The sequence below is a fragment of the Pseudonaja textilis genome, chromosome 16, assembly GCF_049901715.1.
Source record: "Pseudonaja textilis isolate UNSWEBS1 chromosome 16, rPseTex1.2, whole genome shotgun sequence".
Lineage (NCBI taxonomy): Eukaryota > Metazoa > Chordata > Lepidosauria > Squamata > Elapidae > Pseudonaja > Pseudonaja textilis.
The window spans coordinates 5,179,973-5,207,553 of NC_142005.1; the positions used below are offsets into that span (position 1 = coordinate 5,179,973).

Here is a 27,581-nt window from a genome sequence, read left to right on the forward strand (position 1 = left end):
CTCACTCTTGATTCAGGTGGTTCTTCGGCCTACAAATTCGTTTAGTGACCTTTTGAAGTTAAAAAAAAAGTGACTTATGATCGTTTTTTTCACGCTCATGACCGCGTTTCACACTTACGATCGTCGCAGCATCCCCAGTGGACACGTGAGCAAAATTCAGAACATTTTGGCAAGTGACTCATTATTTATGACCAGTTGCCATGTCTCGGGGTCATACGGTCCCTTTTTGTGATGGTCAGAGTCCACTAGGGAAGCCAGATTCACTTAACAACCGTGTGACTGACTTAACTGCAATGATTCAGTTAATGACAGTGGCAAGAAAGGTCGTAATACTGGGCAAAATTCACTTGTCTCGCTTTCCGAATGGAAATTTCGGGCATCCAATTGTGATTGTAAGTCGAGGACTCCCTGTATTGAATGAATGCATGTTTTGAGTTGCCACTGTTGGTTGAATGGCAGCTAATCAAACAAGCCAGGTTTGGGCCCCATGTAAAAGGCAGGACAACACTCGGCGGTCACGAGTTTGCCTGATCCAAGATAAGGAACTCATCTATGGGGCGGCTTCACCCTTCGAACAGCTTCCGTTAAGAAATGAATTATTTTCAGCAGCATCCAGGGAGTTTCCAGAAAATTGTGTTTCCTTCCCCCTTTCGATTACAGGCCGTCCTCCACTTACAACCAATGCATTTAACGACCGAAGTTGAAACAGCTCTGGAAAAAAGCGACCCACAATCACACACCCAAGATTGTCGCAACATTTCAGCATCTTCTCGTGAAGCAAATTCGGGCGCTTGGCAAGGTTGGGGGAAAGCCGTTTAGTGACCACATGCCTCGCTTAACAACTGCAGGGATTCGTTTTAACAATCAAAGCCCCAAAGTGGCTCTCTTAGCGACCACTGGAAATTCTGCACGCAATTGTGGTCATAAATCTGGATAGTCAAGGCCAGCTATCAAATGTCCTTTTTTTAAAAAAAATCCCAGATTCTCCTAGGTTGGCCAGACCTTCTATATACAGGTACTCCTCGATGTACAATCAGAGTGAAGCCCAAGATGTATGTTGCTAAGTGAGACATTGGTGAATGTCTTGAGTTTTGCACCATTTTACGGCTTCTTGCTACGGTTGTTCAGTGAATCATTGCAATGGTCAATTCATACGGTTGTTAAGTGAATCTGGCCTCGCCGTTGACTTGGGCTTCTCCAAAAGGTTGCCAAAGGGGATCACGAGACCCCCGGGAGACACCGCCCCCGTCATAAATACGAATCAGATGCCAAGGATCTGTATTTTGGATCACAGGGCAGCGGGGATGTTGCCAACGATTGTGGGAAAAATTGTCACAAGTCCTACTTTTCCAGCGCCGTCGTAACTTCGTTACTTAACTATCGTTAAGTCAAGGACTACCCCTACGGGCGGTTTGCACACCTGGGAGAGCAACCTCCGAATCTACCCGAAGCCGAGTTCGCGGCCGAGAGAAAAGAACGCAGCTGTTTGGGCAGATGTTGCCGGTTGTTGGCAGGGGCTTTGGCAATGGGGAAACCAACCGTGCATTGCACAAAGCCGCCTTCGGGCCCCAAGAAGGAAGGATGACTCGGAGGGAAAGGAATTCGACAGGCGGCCATCGCGGGAAGCTCCTTCGGGCCAGGAGGCAGCGGCAGCGACCACGGAAAGGCGGCACCTGGCTCTTGGTGCAGAGGTGGGGAGGAGCAGGCAGCCTGCCCCGGAGGCTGGTGGGGGAGGACGAAACGTCAGAGGATCAGGCATGAGGAGTCCAGTGGAGGAAATGAGATTATTTTTCTTGGAAAAGCCAGAAACCAGAACACGACCCTGATCCTGTTCCAGTTTTTCCTTCCTTCCCTCCCTCTTTCCCTCCCTCTACTTTTCCTTCTTTCCCTCTCCCTTCCTTTTCTTTCTCTGTGTCTTTTCCTTTCCTCCCTTTTCTTCTTTCGCGGTATCTTTCCCTTTCTTCTTTTCTTTCCCATCTCTTCCTTTTTTCCCCCTTTTCCTGCCTTTTCTTTCCCTTTGCTTTCTCTGCGTCTTTTCCTTCTCTCCCTTTTCCTTTTTGTATCTTTTCCTTCCTTCCCTTTCTCTTTTCCTTCTATTCCTTTCTTTTCCCTCTTCCTTTCTTCTTTCCCTTTACTTTTGTCATTTCCTTCTTTCTCTCTTTTCCTTCTCTCCCTTTTCCTCTTTCTCTTCCTTTTTCTTTCCCCTTTTCCCTCTTCCTTCCTTTTTTCCCCTTTCCTTTCTCTGAATCTTTTCTTCTCTTCCTTTTCTTTCCCTCCTCCTTCCTTCTTTCCCTTCCTTTACTTTTCTGTCTTTTCCTTCCTTTCCTTCCCTTCTTTCCCTTTCTTTACTTTTCTTTCTCTACGTCTTTTCCTTTCTTCTTTCCCTCTTCCTTTCTTCCTTCTTTCCCTGCGTCTTTTCCTTCTCTCCATTTTCCTTCCTTCCTCCCACACCTTTTCTTTTCCTTCCTCCCCGTCCTCTCCCTCCCTTCTTACTTTTACTTAATAAACAGGTGATCCCTTTACTGGGATTGATTGAACAGCCGTGGCAAAAAAGGTCGTAAAATTGGGCCCAACTCACTTAACCACCTCTTCACTTAGCAGCAGAAATCCTGGTCTCAACTGCCGTCGTAAGTCAAGGACTACCTGTACCAAGGAAAGAAAAATGTCTTTTTCTACCCCGACCTAAAAACCAAATTCATCACCCCACCTTCGTTGCCAAGTCAACACTGCAAAATGCAACGCAAGGACTGGCACTCAGGTGCCAAAAGGGGGCGAATTTATTCATGACAGGAAGGAAATAGAATTAAACTTCTCACCGAGTTTTCAAACCTGCGTCTGACGCCAAGGCGCCTTTTTAATTGCTTCTATTAAACTCTCACTGCGTGGATGCCTCTTCCTCGAAAATAAACACACTCGCTGAAAATTGGAGCACGTTATCTGATAGGCCGAGAGCCAAATCTCTTATTAACATTACTGGGCTGTGCTCCAGAAAAAATTATTATAAAATGTCAGAGGAGGAGGAGCGAAATTCAGCAAGGTTTTCATCCGGATCGAAACCAATTTTTGCTTAATAAACAGGTGATCCCTTTACAATCACAGGGATTCATTGAACAGCCGTGGCAAAAAAAAAGGTCGTAAAATTGGGCCCAACTCACTTAACAACCTCTTCGCTTAGCGGCAGAAATTTTATAAAGCAGCCCACATTTTATAAAGCAGTCCCTGAATTTTGCAAAGGTCTCGGATTCAGGCAGGCCTGAAGTTTAAGGTTCACTTTCAAACAATTTGCTAATTGTTATTTAATTGATTTGGAGTTAGGCAGCTTTGCAGGCATAGAGATTTGGGGTGGGGGAACCAAATTGGATTTCGACCAGGCTTTTAAAAACGGATCAGATCAAAAATCATGGCTAAACTCAACACTGGGATTTTATATTTGCTCTACTCCTATGAGTGTACTTTGAAATTAAGATTTTCTGCATCAAATGGACAGCTGGAAACTTTTATGAAATTTATGTAATGAAAATCACTGCAGCACCATGATTAAAGCAGGTTTTCTCCATCTTGAAAATATGAAGATGTTTGGACTTCCACTCCCAGAATTCCCCAGCCAGCCTGCTTTAAGAGGGATGGAATTCAACTCCCAGAATCCCCCAGCCAGCATGCTTTAAGATAAGTGGACTTCCACTCCCAGAATTCCCCAGCCAGCCTGCTTTAAGATGGGTGGACTTCTACTCCCAGAATTCCCCAGCCAGCATGCTTTAAGATAGGTGGACTTCAACTCCCAGAATTCCCCAGCCAGCCTGCTTTAACATAAGTGGACTTCTACTCCCAGAATTCCCCAGCCAGCGTGCTTTAAGATGGGTGGACTTCAACTCCCAGAATTCCCCAGCCAGCATGCTTTAAGATAGGTGGACTTCCACTCCCAGGATTCCCCAACCAGCCTGCTTTAAGATAAATGGACTTCAACTCCCAGAATCCCCCTTGCTTTAAGAGGGGTGGACTTCCACTCCCAGAATTCTCTTCCTTTGAGAATCAAAGCAGCCCATTGAACATCTGCCAAAACTTCATTTGTGGGGCAATCTAGATTCCATAGGGCTCGCTGAGAAACAGGATTTGAACCTAACCCAAATCAACAAATTCATATATTTATATATGCTGATATCAGAAACAGGCTTGGATAAAAAAAAATTATCCGGAATAATGATGGAGACGTCATCCAGCTGCAGAGACCCATCAAGAAACTTAAGGAGATGCCAGATGTTTGGGTTGCTCAGACTTTGGGGATCTGCAGGTTGCTGGAGAAGGAAAGAGTCCTTTAGCTCGTTCTCTTGAAGGCTTCAGGTGTTGCCGGAACCTGGTTAGATCTTGATCACTTGCGCGGCGATGCACGGGCTCTTCCGCTGGGCCCCAGGGACCTGTGGCTGGACCCAGAGCTGCGCATAGCTGCCCCCGACTTGTCCTTTTGTCAGCCGGCTGGGGTTAATGCAGATGCACCCCAAAACGTCCTAAAGGAGAAGGCGAAAGGCTTTAAACCAAGATTGTTCATGGCTTTAAACCAAGATTGTTCGTGGCTTTCAACTAAGACTGTTTGTAGCTTTAAAACAAGATTGTTCGTGGCTTTAAACTAAGATAGTTCATGGCTTTAAACCAAGATTGTCTGTGGCTCTAAACCAAGACTGTTGGTGGCTTTAAAACAAGATTGTTCGTGGCTTTAAACCAAGATTGTTCGTGTCTTTAAACCAAGATTTTTGTGGCTTTAAAACAAGATAGTTCGTGGCTTTAAACTAAGATTGTTCATGGCTTTAAACCAAGATTGTTCATGGCTTTAAACCAAGATTGTTCATGGCTCTAAACCAAGATTGTTTGTGGCTTTAAAACAAGATTGTTCATGGCTTTAAACCAAGATTATTCATGGCTTTAAACCAAGATTGTTCGCAGGAACCTGGGTTGGATGAGATTATGTTGAGGGAGGCATCCAAACACTCATTTGAGCTGGACCTTTTCCTGTTATTTCATAATAATTCATAGCGATGGTGATTTTACGGGCGCAGAAAATCCAGTTGAACATTCAGGGATGAGCTCTTTGGGGTTGCAACACAAGTAAGTCCTCAACTTACGGTCACCATTTCCCCTGCTAAGCAAGGCGGTTGTTAAAGCGACTCACGCCCAAATTTTACTTTGCGCGTGAATTGCAATGATTTGCTTAACAACCGTGGCAAAAACTGTTGTAAATGCGGGGGTGGGGGGGGATTTGGGGGGGGGGTGCCACTCGGCGAACGACCCGCCTTGCTTAGTTACAGGAATTTTGAACCCAACTGTGGTCGTAAGCCGAGGAGTACGAATACCCGCTTCCCCAAACTGCCCTGCCCCTCGTCTTTCTAAGATAAACAGTCTCGAAAGCGGAGGAGCTTAACAGATTAACGGAGAGTTGGAAGGGACCTTGTGGGTCATCTAGACCAACCCCCCTGCTCTGGCTTAAGAGACGCGTTCGTTTCCTCACCTCCACCCCCCATAAGTGACCCTGAGAATCCCACGACGTGGAATCAAGGAAGCTTCAAACTCAGCAAAGGACACCATTTGCCCGGCATGGAGTCCCCAAATTTGATCCGGCAATTAACACAGGGGGGGGGGGGAGTTTTCTCCCCCCCTGGCGGCCCTGTGCCCCCCTCACCCCACGTACCACCCCCTCCCACGTGGCATGAGACACCCCGTCGCCCTCAGTGCTGGCTATCTGAGCCCATCCTTCCACAGAAAAACCGTGAGGACTGGAATCTTGGGTTATTTTTAGGAGCCCAGCCCAAGAGCTTAGGTATCCGTGCACGAAGGGCCCCCAAGGGTGGGGCTGCCTTCCTAATATTTCTCCCCCCCCCAGCTCAGCTCATAGCTGGCATCTTCCCCACCTTAACGAAGTATTTCAGGTCGGAGGGGGTGATCAAGAGGTCCGGCGTGACGGGCAGAGAGGCGTAGGGGTAGAAGTGCTCGTAATTCACCATCATGTCCTCGGGGGGCGGGTAGAGAGGATAGTAGCTGTTAAGAATTATTTAAAAAAAAAAGTGGGGGGGGGAGAGAGAGAAGAGTTTGAGTTATAGCCCCCAAATGCTTTGCCCAACCTTTGGCTTGGCGTTCCAGGCCACGCCCGGCAGCTGTTTCCTCTCCTCTACCCATCGAGGACCAACGTGATGCCAAGCTGGGCTTTTGCCACGGTGCGGCTGCCGCTCTCATTCCAGGATCCCCCCCCCCCGCCTGAGGGTCGGCATCTCAAACCTCAGGGCCAAAAAAAAGGCCAGTGTACCCAAGACCGGCCAGCGGCACGTTTCTACACACGCACACGCGCACACACACACACACCCCAAGGAAAAGCAGCTGTGTTTCTGGGCTGGTCAACTCGAGGGTAGCTGGCATCAGAAGTTCTCTTGGGAACATGTACAGAATGCGAATGAGAGAGAGAGAGAGAGAGAGAGAGGGGAGGAGGGAAATAGGAAGGGGAGGGAGAGAAGGAGAGGGAGGGAGGGAGAGGAAGAGAGGAAGGGAGAGAGAGGGGGGAGAGAGAGAGAAGGAGAGAGAGGGAGAGAAGAGAGAGAGAGGAGAGAAAGAGAGAGGAAGGGAGAGAGAGAGAGAGAGAAAGAGAGGAGGAAGGGAGAGAGAGGAGGGAGGGAGGGAGAGAAAGAGAGAGGAAGGGAGAGAAAGAGAGGAAAGGAGAGAGAGGAAGGGAGAGAAAGAGAGAAAGGGAGAGAAAGAGAGAGGGAGAGAGAAAGGGAGAGAGAGAGAGAGAGAGAGAGCGAGGGAGAGAAAGAGAGGGAGAGAGAAAGAGAGAGGAAGGGAGAGAAAGAGAGGAAGGGAGAGAGAGGAAGGGAGAGAAAGAGAGAGGGAGAGAAAGAGAGGAAGGGAGAGAGAGGGAGGGAGGGAGAGGAAGAGAGGAAGGGAGAGAGAGGGGGGAGAGAAAGAGAGGGAGAGAGAAAGAGAGAGGAGGGAGAAAAGAGAGGAAGGGAGAGAGAGGAAGGGAGAGAAAGAGAGAGGGAGAGAAAGAGAGGAAGGGAGAGAAGAGAGGAAGGGAGAGAGAGGGAGAGAGGGAGAGAAAGAGGAGAGAGAGCGGGGAGAGAAAGAGAGGGAGAGAGAAAGAGAGAGGAAGGGAGAGAAAGAGAGGAAGGGAGAGAGAGGGAGGGAGGAGAGAAAGAGGAGAGAGAGCGGGGAGAAGAGAGGGAGAGAGAAAGAGAGAGGAAGGGAGAGAAAGAGAGAAGGGAGAGAGGAAGGGAGAGAAAGAGAGAGGGAGAGAAAGAGAGAAGGAGAGAGGGAGGAGAGAGGAGAGAAAGAGGGAAGGGAGAGAAAGAGAGGAAGGGAGAGAGAGGGAGGAGAGAGAGGGAGAGAGAGAGAGGGAGAGAGAGGAGAGGAGGAGGAGAGGAAGGAGAGAAGAGAGAAGAGAGAGAAAGAGAGAGAGAAAAGAGAAGAGAGAGAGAGAGGAGAGAGAGAGAGAGAGAGAGAGAGGAGAGAAGAGGGAGAGAGGAAAAGAGAGAGGAGGAGAGAGAGAAGGAGAGAGAGGGAGAGAAAGAGAGAGCGGGGAGAGAAAGAGAGGGAGAGAAAGAGAGAGGAAGGAGAAAAGAGAGGAAGGGAGAGGAGAAGGGAGAGAGAAAGGAGAGGAGAGAAAGAGAGGAAGGGAGAGAGAGAGGAGGGAGAGAAAAGAGAGAGAGAGAAAGAGAGAGAAAGAGAGAGAGAGAGAGAGAGGAGAGGAGAGGGAGAAAGAGAGAGAGAGAGGGAGAGAGAGAGAAGGGGAGAGAAAGAGAGGAAGGGAGAGAGAGAGGAAGAGAGAGGAGAGAGAGAGAGGGAGAGAGGGGGGAGAAAGAGAGAGAGAGAAAGAGAGGAAGGGAGAGAAAGAGAGAAGGGAGAGAGAAGGAGGAGAGAAGAGAGGAGAGAGAGAGAGAAAGAGGGAAGAGAGAGAGGAGAGAGAGAGAGAGAAAGGAGGAAGGAGAGAGAAAGAGAGAAGGGGAGAGAGAGAAGGGAGAGAGAGAGGGGAGAGAAAGAGAGGAAGGGAGAGAGGGAGAGAGAGAAAGAGAGAAGGAGGGAGGGAGAGAAAGAGAGGAAGGGAGAGAGGAGGGAGAGAGAGGAGAGAGAGAGGAGAGAGAGGGAGAGAAAGAGAGAGAAGGAGAAAGAGAGAGAAGGGAGAGAGAGAGGGAGAGAGAGAGAAGAGAGAGGAGAGAGAGAGAGAAGAGAGAGAGAGGGAAGGGAGAGAGAGGAGAGGGGAGAGAGAAGAGAGAGAAGGGGGGAGAGAAAGAGAGGAGAGAAAGAGAAGAGGGGGAGGAGGAGAGAAAGAGAGGAGGGAGGGAAGGGAGAGAGAGGGAGAGAGTGTTATGGGGTGGAATGAGAGGACCCCAGCAAGCCGTGGCTTATTTCAAGGTGGTTTGTCCGTCACCTGCGATGGGTGGAGGTTATCGGATCAGGTCAAGTCAATCACGTTTACAAACCAGAATGGCGGAGTTTGTAAGGCACATGGAAGCAAAACCAAACAAAGCATGATGGTTTGGCCCAAGAAATAAACCAAGATGTAGAGGGTCGTCTTTTAGGGGCGCACAGGGGTGACATCGTGGCCTTTCCCACCCTCTGGCCAGCATGGTCTGATTTCTCCCTCCCACCTTTTTCCTTCCTTCCTTATTTCTTCTTTCCTTCCTTCTTTCCCTCTCTTTCTCCCTCCCTTTTCCTTTCTTTTCCCTCCTTCCTTTTCTTTCCTTTCTCCCTCCCTTCTTTCTCCCTCCCTCCATTCCCTTTTTTCCCCTTCCTTATCTCTTTTTTCCTTTTCTTCCTTCTTTCCTTTCTCCCTCCCTTTTCCTTTCTTTCCTATCTCTTCTTTCCTTCCTTTCTTCTTTCTCCCTCTTTTCCTTCCTCTTCTTTTCTTCTCTTTTTCCACCTTCCATTTTCTACCTCTCCCCTTTAACTTTTCCTTCCTCCCTTTCCTTCCTCCCTCCTCCCTTTCCTTCCTCCCTCCTCCCTTTCCTTCCTTCCTTCCTTCCTTCCTTCCTTCCTTCCTTCCTTCCTTCCTTCCTTCCTTCCTTCCTTCCTTCCTTCCTTCCTTCCCCCTTCCCTCCCTTCCTTCCTTCCTCTCAATCCTATGAAGCTTTTTTGTATGTCTGAAGATTTAGTTCTTTTCTCGGCCCATTTCCTGAAAAGCCACGTTTGAAACTTCACCAAGCTACAGCTAATTGAGCATAGATTTGTTTTTTAATATTATGAACCAATGCTCTATTCATAACCATGAGGACTAGAATCTCCCTTTGTCCCATACATTGTTTGAGGAGGCAGAAAGCCTCCCTTTAAATCCCAATCCTCCCCTGGGCCCAGCATGGACACAAACTGCAGTTGGGGTGTGTCTGTTTTCGTGGCAGGCGGCAAATTCTAGAACAAAACACAAACCACGTTCCAAAGTGGCTTACCTCCGCTGAGTCAGGATGTGTTTGAGAATTCGGGAAAAACGATCCTGAAGATTGGAAGAGCTGAGCAGGGGTGAAAAAAAAAAAAAAAAACAGAGCAAGAAAGGTGAAAAAAAAAATTAAATTAAGAATTTGCTGAATAGACTTCGGGGCTGGCCTACCTTACAGGGTTGTGTGGAGGATAAAATGTAGGAAGGGATGAAGTTGATGGCTTAGAAAACTGTTTCTCAAAAGGAGGATTAAACTTGGCTCTTAAACAAACCCATGATTTTATCCGTTGACTTTTCCTACCTGAGCCAGGGGCTAGACTAGAAGACCTCCAAGGTCCCTTCCAACTCTGTCATTCTTTTAAAAAAATATATATAGCAATAGCGCTTAGACTTATATACCGCTTCACAGTGCTTTACAGGGCTCTAAGCGGTTTACAGAGTCAGCCTTTGCCCCCAACAATCTGGGTCCTCATTTTACCCACCTCGGAAGGATGGAAGAGTTACGGTTTTATTAATACATTTTTCTTTTTTATACACATAAACACTCCATATCTCTCTGAACAGCGTATTATCCGGGTATAATTAGTTTTGAATGGAGATATGACAATAATCATAATGGTAATCTTAGTATCAATATTAATCACATAACAATAGTACTAATTGGACCAACTCGGTTGTTCTACCTATTGCATATATTTATTCTGTTCGTGCGATGCTCCATTTTAAGTTCTGAATCGTTGCAATTAACACCTTTTTAAAATTAACCAACACACGCCCACACCAAAACTTCCACGGAAAATAGGGGAAAAACGTTTTTGCATCCGTCTGTACTGCAATCCTGCTGGGTCACTAAAAGATGCCTTATCTTGTGTGAGGTCAGAGAAACGTAGTCACATTTATTTATTTTTATTTTTTTGCAAACCTCCTCATATGTTAGTCACAACATTTACTTGCTGACGCCCACGGCTTAGTCATGGATAATCGAAGTGTTATTTTAAAAAAAAACACCTTTATCACATTTGCTCCAGACAAAAGAGTTCATCTCTCTCTCTTTTTTTAAGAAGGCATCACAAGATCCTCTTTTAGTGACCTTCCGGCAAGCATACTCAGCGGGGAAGCCAGATTCGCTTAAGAACCGCGTGACTGACTTAAAAACCGCAGGGATTCACTTCACAAAACACGACAGGAAGCAAGTCGTAAAACGGAGCAGAAGAATCCGAACAACGTTCCTCGCTCAGCCGCAGACATTTTGGGGGGCTGTTAAGTCGAGGACCACCTGCAATAATGGGGAAAAAAAGAGGCCATCCAATCGGGCGCAATTCCCTTCACCGCCGCCCTCGCTTAGCAACGGGAAATCCTGGCCGTGAAGTCGAGGACTAACTTGCAAAGGCAGTGCAACGTTTCCGGAAGTCATGCAAACTTTTTGACCGTCTGGGAGAGCCGCCGATGACCCCCCCTCACACACACACACCCACTTCCAAGTTTCTTTCTCTTCCTCCTGTCGCTTGTGAGCCGTGTGTGAGTCACTTTTGATCCCAGCCTGTGCGAGGGACGGCATTTTTCTCTCACACTCGTTGCTCCCTCCAGATCAGTGTTTTTTCGGCTTGTGCAACTGGGATTGTGCAAGAGCCCAATTGACACGCTCACCCCCCCACACACACACAGCAAGGAGGGGGCAGTAGTGTTAGCCGGCTTGTTTTCTAGGCTAAAAATCGAGAATAGTCATAGAACAAAAAATATTCGTTTCCCATAGGTAGTCCTTGACTTACGACTGCCGTTGAGTCCAACGTTCCCGTTGCTAAGTGAGACGTTCGTTGAGCGAGTTTTCACCCCGTTTAATAATGTCATTTCTTGCCACAAAGGAATCCCTGCCATCATTAAGTGATTCACATCGTTGTTAAACGAATCCGGCTACCCTCAAGGACTGTGTGTGTCAGGAGGTCGCAAAAGTGGATCACAGGACCCCGGCATGCTGCAACCATCATAATTGTGAGTCAGTTGCCAAGGTCATGTCACCATGGTGGTGCTGAAACGGCCGTTAAGTGTGAAAAAAACGGTCCAAACACCCTTTTTTCCCCCCGCTGCTGTCGTAACACTGCGACCGTCATAAATAGGAGTCCGTTGCCAAGTCTCTGAATTTTGATTATCCCGATTCTGCAATGGTCATAAGGGTGAAAAACGGTCATAAGTCACTTTTGTCCGTAATGTCGTAACTTTGAACGGTTGCTAAACGAACTGTTGTATGTCAAGGACTACCTGAATCTACTTCGACTGCCCCAAAAGGATTCGGAAGTCAATCCTCTTTCTTTTTTCCTTTTTCCCCTGTTTCTACCCTTTTCTCTCTTTCACTTTTCCTCCCCTATTTTACATTTAGGATTTTTTTGTGTGTAGCGGTGGCTCAGTGACTAAGACGCTGAGCTTGTCGATTAGGAAAGTTGGCAGTTCGAATCCCTAGCGTCACGTAACGGAGCGAGCTCCCGTTCCTTGTCCCAGCAGCTTCTGCCAATCTAGCAGTTCAAAAGCACATAAAAAATGCAAGTAGAAAAATGGGGACTCCTTTGGTGGGAAGGGAACAGCGCTCCGTGCACTTTCTGTGTTTAATCCTGGCAGCCACAAGACCACGGAGACGTCTTCGGACAGCGCTGGCTCTTCGGCTTTGTCACGGAGATGAGCAGCACCCCCTAGAGCCGGAAAACGGTTAGCACGTATGCGCGAGGGGAACCTTTTACCTTTTTATGCTTTCTTAAAAACAAATAAAAATTTTGGACCGGGTAAAATCTTTCGCCCTTCGTCGCTCGCTCGCCTGTGTGCAACGGAACATTTTTTGCAAGGATCTTACCGGCTGATTTCTTCCGCTCCCATGTGAAAGAGCAAATCCACCGAGGTTAAGCCGAAAATCACCCCGTCGATCTCTAAGGTGCAGGGATCGGGGACGAAGAGCACTCGCTGTGGAGTTTGGAGGTGAAAAAAAAAAAGACACCAGTAAAGAGGCATTAATTCAGCAAACTTTTTCTGAATGCCGTCGCCAAAGTAACTACGGAGTTAAGTGAGATTTTCTAAACCTTGACTGGCTCTGACGATCAAGCCAACATTCCCCAGGCCAACATTCTTCCAAAAGTGCTGGAATCTCAGCTCCCAGGATTCCTCAGCTAGCGTGGGATTCTACGACATGGAAGTCGCAAACCACCCCCAGGTCTACTTTCTTTCGACAGCCACAGGACGTGGTTAATTCTGAGCTGGGGAATTTCACTGCTTGAGTAATTATGATTTAGGGATGTACGGTATTTCCCGAGGGGATTGACCCAGCAAAATAAACAGCCTCGCAGCCCAAGGTTGCCCCTGGTGTCTTCCTGCTGTACTTGGATCTGTCTCAAGAGGAGGGAATCCCCTCGGCTTGCCGCTTTTGAGAAAAGGGCGGGTGTGTTTGTGTGTGTTTCTGACGGCACACCCGAGTTCCTTGTCTGCCTTTTCTGAAAAGGAGATGTAAACGCCCCATTTCTCAACCGTGGCCATTGGGAAGGCATGGGGGGGGGGGGACTTCAATTCCCAGAATCCCCCAGCCGGCTCCGAACAAAAACCCACACCCCACAGCCAGGATGAAAGTTGCCCATTTCCCCTTTCAAGAACTTTAGCAAAGTTTCTACCCTGTTTTCCTGAAAATAGGACCTACCCTGAAAGTAAATCCTAGCTTGATTTTTACACGTGCGCCCAAAATAAGCCCTAATTAAGATCCTGTCCACTCTGGAGTAAAAATTAAGCTAGGGTGAGGATGGGGTGCTGGTGGAGCTGCCCTACTACTTACCTTTGGACAGTTGTAACCAGGCCTCGCACACCCTGACATCTGCCTTGCCGGCCCATTTCTTCTGCAGCCAGCAAGGCCGGCAAGGCTTTCCTGAAGGCCTCTATGGCTGAGAACAAAGCTCTGGATCGATCCTGAGCTCTGTTATTGGCTGCAGAGGCCTTCAGGAAAGCCTTGCCGGCCACAGAAGAAGTTCCCGAAGGCCTCTGACAGCGAAAAGGAGGCCGGAGCGATGCACGTAAGTGAGGTTAGTCAGTGGATGACAACCCCTGAAAATAAGACCTGGTGCCTTTTTTTGGTGGGGGGAAAAATATAAGACAGGGTCTTATTTTCGGGGGAAACACAGGTATAAGCAAAGGTCTTCAACTTTTGGCAACTTTTTAAGACTTGTGGGACTTCAACTTGCAGAATTCTGCAGCCTAACAGATAGTCAGAGATGGAAGGGACCTTGTAGGTCATCTAGTCCAACCTCTCGCCCAAGCAGGAGACCCTACACCATTTCTGACAGCCTCCAATACAATTGCCCCATCCAGGCAAAACCTCCATTTTCCAGGCAAAACTTCCGTTTTTTTTTTCCTCCTCCCTCCTGAAGCCTCTTTCCTTTCGTGATATGTCATTTGGCCTCTAAACTCCAGAACAAAAAGCTATTTTATGGCTGACTCTTAACAGCTTTCTTAGAAATCTTGTTTCAGCGTGAAGTATCTCCCAAAAGAAAATTCCTGGGCCTCCTGGCCACTTTTTGCCATAAAAGAAAAAGTCGTGTAAATGTCCAACCCTGGATGAAAATGTAAGATAAAAGGGACAGCAAAGCAGAGGAAGAATTTGTAAAAAATAAAATAAAATGCAACCAGCAAGGACGGAAACTTGAAAGGGGAAAAGAAAATCACAATAATTTCCCCCCTTCCAAACTGGTGACGCTTTGCACTAAAGCCTGAGTCACTCTGTTGCCTTGGCCTTTCCCGGAAAAACATCTTCAATTTCTCATCCGAAGGACAGGAAATTCTTAGCTTTTCTTGAGAAAAAACAAAAAACCCATTCATTTATTTTTTTTGGCAAGTCAAAGCCAAAAAGTAAGCACTATCGCCCCCTGCTGGTGGCTCTGAACCAGCTGGAGCTCAGCAGCACCTGTTGGGAACACCTGGAATCTCCGTTGCTAGAAAAAGAAAAAAAAGCCAACACCTGCAAATCCAAAAATTAAAATTTGGCCTTTAAATCTTAAGAGTTTAAAAGCCTGGTCTGAATCAATGTTTTTTTCTTATCAAATGAATTGGAAGGAAATCACCGGACAAGTTCTCAAAAAAATCAAACCATCCAGCCAACACTTTTCGGCATCGGATTATTTTGGCTTCAAATTCTCTTTGCAAACATCAGATTTCCGGCTGACGGTTACGTTAAATGTTTGCACACACACAGAAAAAGGTGCTTGAAATACTTACTTTCTTCTTACAAAGCAAAACAAGGAGGCAAAGAAAAGGCATCACCGGCCTGCATCAATTGGTGGCTTTCTTGCAAATCCAATGGTTCTTTAGAATTTGGGCCAATCCAATCAACCTTTGCGGAAACCTAAGCAGCTCTAAACTAAGCAAGTCCTTGACTTACGACCATAATCGATCCCAAGATTCCTGTTGCCAGGGGAGTCCTTTGTTAAGTGAGTTCTGCCCCGTTTTACGACCATTTTTGCCCCGGTTGTTAAGTGAATCGTTGCCGTTGTTAAGTTAGTCACGTGGATGTTAAGTGAACCCGGTTTCCCCGTTGGCTTTGTTTGTCAGGAAGTCGCAAAAGGGGACCACAGAATCCCGGGACACTGTGGCCGTCGTAAATACGAGTCAGCTGCCAAGCATCTGAATTGTGATCGCGTGGCCATGGGGATGCTGCAACGGTCGTTAAGTGTGAAAAAAGCCCCTTTTTCAGTAGCGTGGTAACTTCGGTCACTCAATGAACAGTTGTAAGTAATTATACAGGTGGTCCTCGACTTACAAACGGTTCGTTTAGTGACCAATTCAAACACAGATAGCCCTCGACTTACAGTTTTAGTTTAGTTTAGTTTAGTTTATTGTCATTGCGCCTCGTACAAGGAAATCAAACACCATGTCAGCATTCCAGCTGACGCTCCAACCAATTACTCCGAGGCAGAGATCTTCACCAAAGTTCTTTTTATTTTGGATAGTAAACTTGGCACAACTGGGGAATCCCGAATCTGGAAGTTCCGGGTTTCCTTGCAATAGGTAAAAACTACAAAACCCATCCCCTGCACCCATCATCATCGCATCACATGCCCCAATCACCATCCGTCCCAACTTCAGACGTCCTCTCACTTATGCGCAACACAACCTGACCTTGAATCAGAAAAAGAATGTTATTAAGTCTAACTAGATGTACTCCAATGTATTCCCCACTCCCTCTTTCCCGGGCACAAAATGTGGCAGTGTGGGAGCATTTGACCTCAATATGGCTTCCAAAGCTGACATACCATCTTTGCCTGCCCTTGTTGGAGTCTGATTCTGACGGGGAAATCGAGCAACTGACTGGGAGTGGGAGTTTGGCTCCGGTGGCTGTGGAAGAAACGGAGGAAGGGGACAGTCCGGCTGGGCATTCAGAGGAAGACCAAGACCCACCCCTCTTCATCCTGGGGCACACAGGGAGAAATGGAGAAGGGAGCAATGTGGCTTACGGGAGAGAAAAGGGCCCTGACCCCCTTCATTAGTTGCAGCTGGGAGAACAGGATATAAGTGGGGCGTCTGCACACAGCTCAAAGCAAAGAGTGCATTTTCTTGGTTGAGGCTTATCTGGATTTTGGCATCCTCCCAACTGTGGTTGCTATGTTATCCTTTGAAAGTCTGCAATTTATCATCCTGGCCTGCCGTGTTAATTGCTTCAGTGTGGTTTGTGTTGGGTTTTTTTATTTCTAATTTATCTGTACTTTGGGTTTGGACTGCTTTTCTTCCCTTCGTAGACTGTTTTTGGAAGAGTTTGATCTTCAGCCGAGGATAATTGGACGTTGGGGGCCAAGTTGAAGGTATTAAAGGGAATTTATTCTACTTTTGTGATTTCGTTATTTTTGTGTCACCATAATCTTCAGTGCACATCATGACCATGAAAATACACAAACACACATCCTTCACACTCCACACATTGAATTGAAAACCCCCAACACTAAATTATTCATTTAGTGACCACTCGAAGTTACAAGGGCCCTGAAAAAAGTGACATATGACCATTTTTCACACTTACGACCGCTTGCAGCATCCCCATGGCCAAACAATTCAAATTCAGCCGCTTGGCCACTGACTCCCATTTATGACGGCGGCAGTGTCCCAGGGGTCAAGTGATTCCCTCTTTTGCGACCTCCTGACACACCAAGTCGATGGGGAAGCCGGATTCACTTAACAACCGGGTGACTCACTTAACAACTGAAATGATTCACTTCAGGGTTATTGGCCAGAAAAATCATAAAATGGGGGCAAAACTCAAGATTCAACTTAACCAACCGGGCAACTAACTTAACAGCTTGCAGTGGTTCATTTAACAACCACGGCGAGAAAGTTCGTGAAACGGGGCAAGGCTCACTTTAACAACTGTCCCGCTTAAAAACGGAAATGTCAGGGTTAATGGTGGTCAAGGACCGCCTGTAAACAGACTGAGGGAGGTGGGAGCTTGTCGGAAAAGTGGAGAAATTACCTGTCGGTCTTCTTTGGCGAGTTCACAGACGAAAGGTGGTTGTGGATAAATGCAGATATGGTGTACGTCCCTCAATGAAGGCACAACCACAAGGTGGGAGCCGGCACTGTGTGGGATGAAGGAGAGACACAAGCTTGTGAGAATCAGGAATGCAGTCCTCGCTTAATGACCAGGAGAACTTACAACGGAGCTCAAGAGCTACTTAGCACCCGTTTTTTGTAATTTAGATGGCCATACCTCCTTGTGGTCACATGATAACACTTTTTAGGTTGCTTGGTAACAGACTGATATTTATGGCTGTTTGCATCCTGTGGTCACCTAAACAGCAACTTTTGCTGGTTTCTGGTATTTAAAATGACTCAGTTTCATGACCCAACTAGGTAATATCATCAGTGCTAGAAGGGAGTAAGGATTGTGGAGAGGAAAGGGAGGAGGAGGAGGACCGTGGGGTCCTTGGTGCGGTTTTCTTGCAGGCGTTTCATGACCCAACTAGGTAACATGATCAGTGCAAACCCCCACTCCTTTCTAACACTGATGATGCTACCTAGTTGGGTCATGAAACGTCTGCCGGAAAACCACCCAGCTCAGAGAGCACCAAAGACCCCTCCGTCCTCCTCCTCCACCTCCTCTCCACAACCCTCCTCTCTTCTAGCACTGGTGATGTTACCTAGTTGGGTCATGAAACATCTGCAAGAAAACCACCCAGCTCAGAGAGCACCAAGATTTTTAAAAACCTTTTTCAGCTGTGGGGAATCTCCATTTTACCTCCCAATTAAACCTCCAACTATTCCAGGGGTGCAAGAAAATATTCCTTGCCCGAAACTGAGCTGGCAAAGACGCCGCTACCCCGATGCAAACAATACAGGTCAACAAATTGATTTCTTACCTCCTTGTGCCTTCAATGATAGTCTTCAAACACCTCTTGAAGACCTCATCGTACAACATGATCAACTGCCCTTCCTAGAAAGAAACCAATTTGGTGGGTTGATCAAGAGTAGAATCTCCAATTCCCCCCCCCGCCCCAATTAAAATCAGGTTGTTCAGAAGCTAATTGCATGTTATGACTTAAGACTCTGCCAAGCATCGACCTTTCTCAACTTAATGCTCTCCAGATTTGGGGGAAACTACACCTCCCATCAAACACAACAATTACTTTTGACTAGCTGGGGGCAGCACATCTGGACAGCATCCATTTTTGGGGGAAAACAAAGCTGTTTTTGCTTTTTTTGGCGTTTCCCTCTGCCAAACAGCTTGTTGATATTTGATTTTGCTTACTTAAAGCAGCTGCAGAATTCCGCCGAGGTTGTATGTTTTATTGTACTGTTCACAAGTGAAAAATAATGAAGGGGGGGAGGGGGGAAATGGAAAGAACCAGTGAAGTTTTTAGGGATTTGGTATCCTGGTTTGGACTCCCAAGCCAACTTCTGAACTCACAAGGAGGCGAAAAACTTGTGAGCCCACCAACTTTTAACATCTGCGTCTCTTCTCCACTCACCTCGACTTGTTTGTGCTTTGAATCAACGAAGGGACCGAGCTGCAAACAACGAAAGGAAACCATGGTTAAGGAGGATGGACAGAGAAGGGAAACACACCCCAAATATTGATGAATGGTAGCCACCATTTCCCCCCCCAAAAAATCAAGCAAGCAGGAAAAAAAAAGAATTAGCGCCCAGCAGGAGGTTTTTGCAAAACATAAACGCTGGCCGAATGAGATGAAAACTTAACTGGATCCAAAGGTTCAGATTTGTGACGATTCTCAACTACAACTCTCAACATCCTTAGCTCCCAGTAGCGCTGATGGATTGCAAATTAGCAATACAGCTAGTCCTCAACAAACGACCGGTCCATTACAGTCGTTAAGTAAAAGTTATAAAATTGAATCCAACACACAAGCGACCTGTTTCTATGAGGTTTGGGTTGTTGTTGCTTTTTGGCAGTAGTTGTTAAGTGAACACTGTGGTTCTAAGTGCAAACAGGATGGTCATTAAGTGAATACCAGCTGTTAAGTGAATTCAATGGATATTGGGGGGGTGTGGTTTTGCCAAAAACGGGCAGTGATGGGACACCAATAATGCATCTATGTAGCAAGTGTCCAACGAACAGTCAATATGATTGTGGAGAGGCCCTGACCACCAGAACTTCGAATCGGGTTGGTAAGTAGGCCCCAGGTAGGTCTGTTGTAACTTCAAACGGTCACTTCTAAAGAGCAAAGAAATCCCGCAGACGTCAGAAGGGTCTCCATTACCAAAATGCAAACGTCCGGCTTGTCCTTATTGATGATCTCAATCAGGTCCACCATGGGCTCATAGGCGATGCTGTCCGAGGTGGTGTAGGGCCCACAGGCAACCAAGACCAGCCGAGGTTCCGGATCTGGAAGGATTACAAGCGGGTTGGTTTTTCTTTTCCAATTCTGGGATTTTTCAAGGATTTTCTCTGGGCCCTTCATCACTGCTGTTTTGGGGTGTTTTTTTTTTTGCAAATATGGTGCTAAAAATAAACTCTCGATCATTGGAATAGTCGCTTAGTGCTCTGCTAGAAGAGAGGGGGGTTTGTGGAGAGGAGGAGGAGGAGTAACAACAACAACAATAATAATAATATTGTGGGGTCTTTGATGCTTTCTTAGCTTGGTTGCCTTCTTCCAAACATTTCATGACCCAACTAGGTAACATTATCAGTCCTTGAAGGGAATGGGGATTGTGGAGAGGAGAAGGAGGAGGAGGAGGAAAAGGAGGGAGGGAGGGAGGGAGGGAGGGAAGGAGGGAGGAAGGAAGGAAGGAAGGAAGGAAGGAAGGAAGGAAGGAAGGAAGGAAGGAAGGAAGGAAGGGAGAAAGAGGAGAAAAACCCAATTCTGTCCCAGAGAAATCCTTGGGAGTGGTTTCTTTGCCTTATCATGAAAGGATTATTAATGGCAAACGATTATTAATGGTGATAATGATGACAAATATTTTTCTTTTTATGAATACTGAGAGCATTTGCACCAAAACAAATTCCTTGTGTGTCCAATCACATTTGGCCAATAAAGAATTCTGTTCTATTCTATTCTATTCCATTCCATTCTATAAAAACATGCAGATCATCAGGCTGCATAGATATTTTCAGTTTTGGAGAAACAGCCATCCTTAATACATTTATTCATTATTATTAATAGTTGAGATGCATGCAAACCTTGCACAGGGTAATTTTCCCCCCAGATTTAATGGAAACGTGATGATATGATTCATTATTATTGATGGCAGTGAAAGTTACCCATTGCACTATTTGCAACTTTTTAGAAATAAAGATCATTAAATATATGGTAAGGATTAAGTTGGTGGCAGTGCAGGCAAACCATTGCACTGTTTATTTGCAAGTTTTTAAGAAATAAAAATCATTAATATATTGTTAGGATTAAGTTAACAATTGTGCAAACCACAGAACTGTTGTAATTTTTAGATACAAAACTCATTATTGTGACAATACAAACAAATCACTGCATTGTTTATAGTTATTATCATTTTTAGAATAATTATGATAGTACAAACCACTACACTAACTGTAATTTTTAAATGTGTTAATAAGATATTAAGTAATATACATTATATGAAATGTAATACATTTGTATAGAATTGTATCATGGATGTTATTATATATAACACATAACACTACGTACCGTAATAATGTATTAACATTACTATGTTATTATTGTTTACAAGGCATTTTGTACTGATTTAAAAATACAATAACTGTAAATAGTGCAAAAGGAAAATTTAATGTACGCATAGTGTATAAGGGTTAAAAAGGGAGACAAAGCAATAATATATAAAGCCCATATGAATCATTCCTCCCAAAGGAATGTCTCAGCATGCTGTGTGAACGTGGTCAAGTGGGAATGGCTCCACACTAACCATGGTTTAATGTAGACAGATCCGGTAAAAAGCCAGAATTGTATTTAAGGTCACAAGCTGGTTGAACCAAGTTGGCAAAAAGGTACCATACCTGTGGCTGCTTCTGTGGGCTTCTGGAAAGGAAGAGGCACTCCCTGAAGAGAGAGGAAATATTTTTATATTTATTTATTTATTTGCAGGGAGATCAATTAAATTCAACTGCTGGCTCTAGTTTCTCACTCCTGCTTAGGAAATACACAAGTTCAGGAACAGTCAGTCACCTTCTCCAGGAAAAAAAAAAGACCATGAAAACTTTCAGAGATTAGAACAGAAATCACATACATGTAATCCTCCACTTACAACCATAACTGCGCCTGCAATTCCAGTTGTAAAGTGGATCATTACTGCAAGTTGTAAATTCATATGTCGATCCATGTTGCACGGAGCATGACAGAGCAGTGAAACTCGGTGTATTTTAATTACCTCATAGAGTTTGGATGCAACCAACTTCTTGCCAGTGCTGTTCATTCCTTCCATGACTACAACCTGGATAATTAAAAAATTGCGGGGAAATATATAACTTCAGTTCTCAGAATTCTCCAGCCAGCCTGCTTTAAGAGGGGTGGACTTCAGCTCCCAGAATCCCCCAGTTAGCATGCTTTAAGACAGATAGAGGGTTCCTCAGCTTCCATGTTTTAAAATGAGTGGACTTCAATTCCCAGAATCCCCCAGTCAGCATGCTCTAAAAGGGATGGATTTCATCCCCCCAAACTCCCCAGCCAGCACGCTTTAAGAGAGGTGAACCCCACTCTCAAAATCCCCCCCAGCCTCCATGCACGCTTGAAATCCACCCCTCCAAAGCATGTTTGCTAAGGAATTCTGGGAATTGAAGTCCGAACATTATTAAAGTCCACCAAGGTTGAAAAACACTGATTTAAGCTCTTACCTGTCCTGGAAACAGTGAATAATCCGTGAGCTCAGAAATGTCGACGGGGATGAAAGCCCCCGACGAGTGTTCGCGGTCCCCTTCTAGGATGATGGATTGGGGGTTCAGTTTCCCATTTGAATCGCACGCAATCTGGCCCAAGACGGTCACAGGCTCCTTCCGGCGGGCATTAAAAAAGACAACAGTGCAATCAGAGATGCTGTTTGCTTCCAGACACCCCCCACCCCAAAGGGCCGCAGTCTTGGAACAAGGGGGCTGCCCCTCCTCCTTAGCCCCACTTTTGCTATAAGCTTGTAGCCCCGTTAACATACCTGCGCAGGCACCACCAGAGAGGAGAATTCGTCTATTTTGTAATGGGCCTTGAGATCTTCCCCCAGCTCTTCGATCTTGTAGGACAGCACTTTCGAGGAAGGAAAATAACAGAAAAGTAAAATAATTTTTAAAAAAACGAAAGCATTTGTATAGCCTGCCCGTAAAAATATCGGCTGTTTTTCCCAGCGTTTCAAGAAAGCAATTGAGACCTGGTTTTTCCATCCAGCCCAAATGTGTGCGTGCCTGCGCCTGCCTTTCATCTAATCATTTATCTCTATCTATGTCTGTCACTCTATCTATGCATCTATCCATCTATCTGTCTCTTTCGATAGAAAGATAGGCAGATAGACAGACAGACAGACAGACAGATAAGATAGAGATAGACGATAGATTGATAGACAATAGATGGATAGATAGACAATAGATAGGTAGACAATAGAGATAGATAGATAGATAGATAGATAGATAGATAGATAGATAGATAGATAGACAGACAGATAGACAATAGATAGATAGATAGATAGATAGATAGATAGATAGATAGATAGATAGATAGGGATAGATACGTATCCCATCTTTGGATAGATGGATGAATGAAGATAAGATAGATAGATAGAGATATGGAGAGGGGTGTATTGGTAGACTTGTGCATAGATAAATAGATGCATGCATGGATGGACGGATATAGAGAGGGATGGATGGATGGGTACCTACCTACCTATCATATCCATGTATCCATCCATCCATCTCTCTCTGCCTCCATTTATACATCCATCTACCCATCTATCCCTCCCACCCTCTATCGTCCCACTCTCTATCATCTATTACCTATCTCCATCCATCCATCCATCCCTCTCCCTCTATCTGTATCTATCCATCTATTCATGCATCCATTCATCTTTGCACATGTCTATCCATCCATCTATCCCCCTCTCTCTCCGTTTATCTATCCAGCTACCCATCCCGCTCTCTCTCCGTCATCTATCTACCTATCTCCATCCATCCATCCATCCGGTTGCTAAGTAACTGGCTGTAAATCAAGAACTGCCTGTACAGATGATCGACCAGGGTTATATGAGTTTCCTGCTCAATCACACAAGAAGTGGTTGCAAATAGGCTTGAAAACATGCTGGTTCTCCACCCACCCCTCCAAAAAAAACCCCTCTCAACTCACCATCACGGGTCTCCATCAGGTCCTGGAACATGAATTTGTACGGTTTGGTGAGCGAATGGGAGGCGTTGTACACCTGAACTGAAGCGGCAGATCTGGCGCGTCCCGCACCTGGTGCCGATCCAAAAGAGGCCACGACTTCCCCTCGGTTCTTCCGGGTGGCGTATTTTTGAGAAGGGGTCGCACTTCAGAGAAGGAAGGAAGGAAGGAAGGAAGGAAGGAAGGAAGGAAGGAAGGAAGGAAGGAAGGAAGGAAGGAGGGAGGGAGGGAGGGAGGGAGGGAAGGAAGGAAGGAAGGAAGGAAGGAGGAGGGAGGGAGGGAGGGAGGGAAGGAAGGAAGGAAGGAAGGAAGGAAGGGAGGGAGGGAGGGAGGGAGGGAAGGAAGGAAGGAAGGAAGGAAGGAAGGAAGGAAGGAAGGAAGGAAGGAAGGAAGGAAGGAAGGAAAACATTTTTAAAAGTCTTCCCCAATGGGATGGATAAGCCAATGGTTGCCCAACGGTTGTGTGAACTTGACTCCTCACCAGAAACGGGATGGAAAACAAGTCAGGGTCCTTTAAACCGGCCTACCTGGGCGAGAAGCTGTTGGGCGAGAAGTTGAGCCGGGGACTGCGGCCGGAGAGGGTCCGCTTGGAACGGGGATTCTCTGGGGTGGTGATGACCCGTTTCTGAGCAGACTGGAAAATAGGGGAAAAAATCTTTGTTTTTCTTCTTCTCTTGCTTACTTCTATATTTTCCTTCCTTCCTCTTCCATTCCCTTTGTTCCTTTCTTTTTTCTTCTCGCAAAATGCTTCCCTTCCTCTCTAGCTCACCAGCTAAATAATACGACACAAAAGGAAGCCGGAGAAAAGAAGGAAAGAGAGAGAGAAAGAAAAAAAGGAGGAAGAAAAGATGGAAACGGAAAGGAGGAAAGAAATAAAAGAAGAATGGGGAAGTAAGTAGGCGAATGGAAAGAAAGAAGGGAATGGCAGGGAAAGGAAGGAAGGGAAAGGAGGGAGGGAGGGAAAGGGAGGTTGGAAGCCCACCGTATCTATTTCTCTAAAATTCTAAATACAAATAATGAACAGCAGAAAAGAAATGATTTTTCAAGCAGCGCTGATCAAGCCACCTCGCTTTCCCCATGCCGGTTAAATGTTTGCTGAATCTTACTTTCTGGAACAGGCTGCAAGAGACACCCAGAAGAAACTTTGTCACACCCAGAGGCCTTTTCCAGGAGGGCTCACCTTCGCTGCAATCATTAGAATAGAGCCTCCAGTCTGAGAGGCAGTCTATCCCGAGATTTCAGCCACAAAAGTAGGTTTTGTGTCATTCTTGGGCCCTCGTCCCCAACAAGGATCTCCTTCCACAAGTCACCACCCTGAAGGAGATACGTGACTCATCCATTACCCGCTTACCTTTGAAGGTGATGCGTAGGTATCCAGCAAGTCCTCTTCCTCCTCGTCAACCTCCATGCTGCGAAGAGTTAAGACTCAACCACTAAATATAAGTTGCTCTCTAAAAATCACACCAAGCTACAAGCTCCGCTTCAATCGAGCCAGGGTGGATGGACAAAATTGACGTTTTCATTACATCAAAACTAAGTGAGTAGGGAGTCGGACTAGATGACCTTCGAGGGTCCCTTCCAACTTGTTATTCTATGCTCTAAATCAACGGTCACTTCTTCTCCTTGTACAGGTTGTCCTCGACTTATAACCACTCATTGAGTGGCTGTCCGAAGTTATAACAGCACTGAAAAAAGGTGGCTTATGATCATTTTTCACACTTACGACCATTTCACACTTATGACCGCTAAGATCTCCAGGGTCACGTGATCAAAATTCAGGTGCTCGGCAACTGACTCGCATTCATGACGGCTGCATTCCCCAGGGTCATGGGATCCCCTTATGACCTTCTGACAAGCAAAGCCAATGAAGGAGGCAGATTCACTTAACAACTATAGCAAGGAAAGGTCGTAAAATGGGGCAAAATTCACTTAACAACCATCTTGCTTAATCCTAGGAATGTTGGGCTCCGTTTGTGGTCGTAAGTTGAGGACTCCCTTATTGTCTGATCACTAGGGACCACGGCCATGTTCTCCCATCTTTAGAGAGGATACGAGTCTTGAACGGAGCCGATATCCCCCGTGTTGGACCAGCGACCATCCTTTTTTCTGGAGGGCTTTGTTATCTTCCTGCTCAGCAGCTAAAAGGAAAAAAGAAACGCCAAAAAAAATTGTGGTTGTGTTGGCTGGTTGGTTGTTCCAATATTCTGGGAATATCTTTCCTTTTACGTACACTGAGAGCATTTGCACCAAGACAAATTCCTTGTGTGTCCAATCACACTTGGCCAATAAAGATTTATATTCTGTATTATATTCCCTATTATATTCCCTATTCTATACCCTATTCTATACCCTATTCTATAGTCTATTCTATTCTATTCTATTCTATTCTATTCTATTCTATTAACAGATTTAGCCATACGAAAAGTATTGGAATGTGCTGAAATAGATAAGCTCACATTGGAAATGAAAGACAAGGAGGATTCCGAATATTATGCAACCTGGGATAAATGGTATGAGTGGCTAAAAAATAGATATAAAGATTAGAAAGAAGGATTATAGTAAATAACACAAGAGACCTTAAGATTATTAATGTAGATGTGTATACAATAATGCATATAGGATATATGTATTTGTCAATGCCAAAACGCTGTCACGAATTTAAGTAAGATTTGTATTTTTGAAAACTGTAATAAAAACAATTTAAAAAAAACACAAACATGCTGGCTGGGGAATTCTGGGAGTTGCAATCTAGGCACTTTGAAGTTGTTACGGTCTTAATAGCTAGCCTTATTATAGTTTAGCTTTATTATAATAGAAAAGACCAGTTTAGCTTTATTACCATGGAAAAGTTTAGCTTTATTATAATGGAAAAGATTCTTCTTATCAGTATCATTTTTTTTTTACAATTAGAATAGAATTTTATAGGCTGTAAACTTCCTATCAAGGAAGAGATTAGAAAAGATAAAGTTGACGAAAATGCAACATAGGTGCAAATACAGGTAGTTCTTGATTTACAACCGTTTGTTGAGTGACCAAATTAACATAAATTGGGGGCTCAATTATGGTCATAAGTCAAGGACACCCTGTAATTGCTAGAAATGAGGCCAAGCCTCTAACCTCATGTTCGAAGGTAAGTACGTTTTCCAGAGTCAACAGAAGGGCTTCCTTGCGCATAGCAAAAGCGACCAGCTCGTTTCCTAACTCCGACTTCGATACCCATCCCGTCATGCAGATTTCTTCTACTGTAAGAGAGTAAATAACAAGGAAATGGTCTTTTTTTAAGCCAGCAGGCCTTAGAAAGAGATAGTGCCACTCCTGTGTCCCTCCCCAAGGGGAGGGAGAAGGGAGGAGGAGGAAGAGGAAGAGAAAGATAAATTGTGTACACGGAAAAGATTCAAGGTGCTGGATTCGTAGAGCCAAATTCTAATCGTACCTGAATTTATTAATAAATTACATCTAAATTTGATATATCAACAAATCCATAAAACGGGATAATAACGGGACTGTAGTTTCAGGATTTGGGGTTGGTTTCTCTGTTTGGGCTCACAGTTTTCTGTGGCTGTTTTCATTTCACTGTTCTATTTTTGTGTTATTCCTTGCCCCCAATCCTTGGAAACCAGCCTAGTATGCAAGCCTAATAAATCACCAATCAATACAACAATCCCAGTTATTGGTTAACCAGCTTCGTCTTACCACCCTTGCCAGCTGCTTAAGTTGCAATGCGTTCTTTTGTGCAAAAGTCAGTAAGGGGGAGTGAATTCAGAGTTGAAGTGTGTTGGGGCAAACCCGAGATAGGATTTGGGGTTCCCGCAAAGAGAGAGGGTGTGTGTGTGTGTGTGTTAAGTGTGCCGCACTTCAAAACAAACCCTGAATTGAACAAAGTGAACTTCAGTGATCAAGGCAGACAGCCTTGATCGCTCATCCAAAATCTGGCTCCCGCTTATGGCCGTCGTGAAACCTCCACATTCAGTGGCAGTCTACCTTGGACTAACAGTTTCTCATGGATTGACTGGCCGTCCCACCTTCTTTTGTTGCTTATTACAAGTAATGTAAGGCTACGTAAAAAGAGGTAATTTATAGGCTTAAACCACGCCCCCAATTCCAACATTTCATGAGGTCTAGCGCCCGGTTTTCCACATTGCCCTTTTATCTCCTTTTTCCCCCCTTTGCTTTTTTGTCCTCACATTTCTCGGCAATGGCGTCCTGGTCTTCCCCCTCCGCGAAATCCAGCCCGAAGACCTTGAGGTCGGCCACCACAGCATCCATAATCCCCGGCCCCATCATCGCTTCCTTTTCGCGCCACTACAGGAAAAATTCCCGAAAGAAAAAAAGGGGGGCGGAGAAAAAAAAAACTCGCGCGCGTCCATTCG

General features: G+C 45.5%; 1 protein-coding gene across 2 annotated transcripts; it reads right to left on the reverse strand.

Annotated features, from left to right (window-relative positions):
• Positions 1-4,126: 4,126 nt before the first annotated feature.
• Positions 4,127-27,548, reverse strand: POLA2 (DNA polymerase alpha 2, accessory subunit). Of its 2 annotated transcripts, none has more exons than XM_087914149.1 (18): positions 27,396-27,548; positions 26,329-26,453; positions 25,264-25,349; positions 24,563-24,620; positions 23,739-23,845; positions 23,176-23,357; positions 22,001-22,089; positions 21,690-21,845; positions 21,227-21,289; positions 20,856-20,898; positions 19,126-19,250; positions 18,376-18,414; positions 17,767-17,840; positions 16,881-16,986; positions 12,243-12,349; positions 9,417-9,476; positions 5,898-6,024; positions 4,127-4,502 (listed from the first exon to the last, which is right to left on the reverse strand). In XM_087914149.1, the coding sequence occupies exons 1-18, from the start codon at positions 27,493-27,495 to the stop codon at positions 4,356-4,358; spliced, it is 1,794 nt and encodes a 597-aa protein (XP_087770275.1). In that variant the 5' UTR covers positions 27,496-27,548; the 3' UTR covers positions 4,127-4,355. The 2 variants fall into 2 exon arrangements, with proteins under 2 accessions (XP_087770275.1, XP_087770277.1); XM_087914151.1 differs by having other exon boundaries at positions 26,329-26,450; positions 27,396-27,535.
• Between the last annotated feature and the right edge of the window lie 33 nt (positions 27,549-27,581).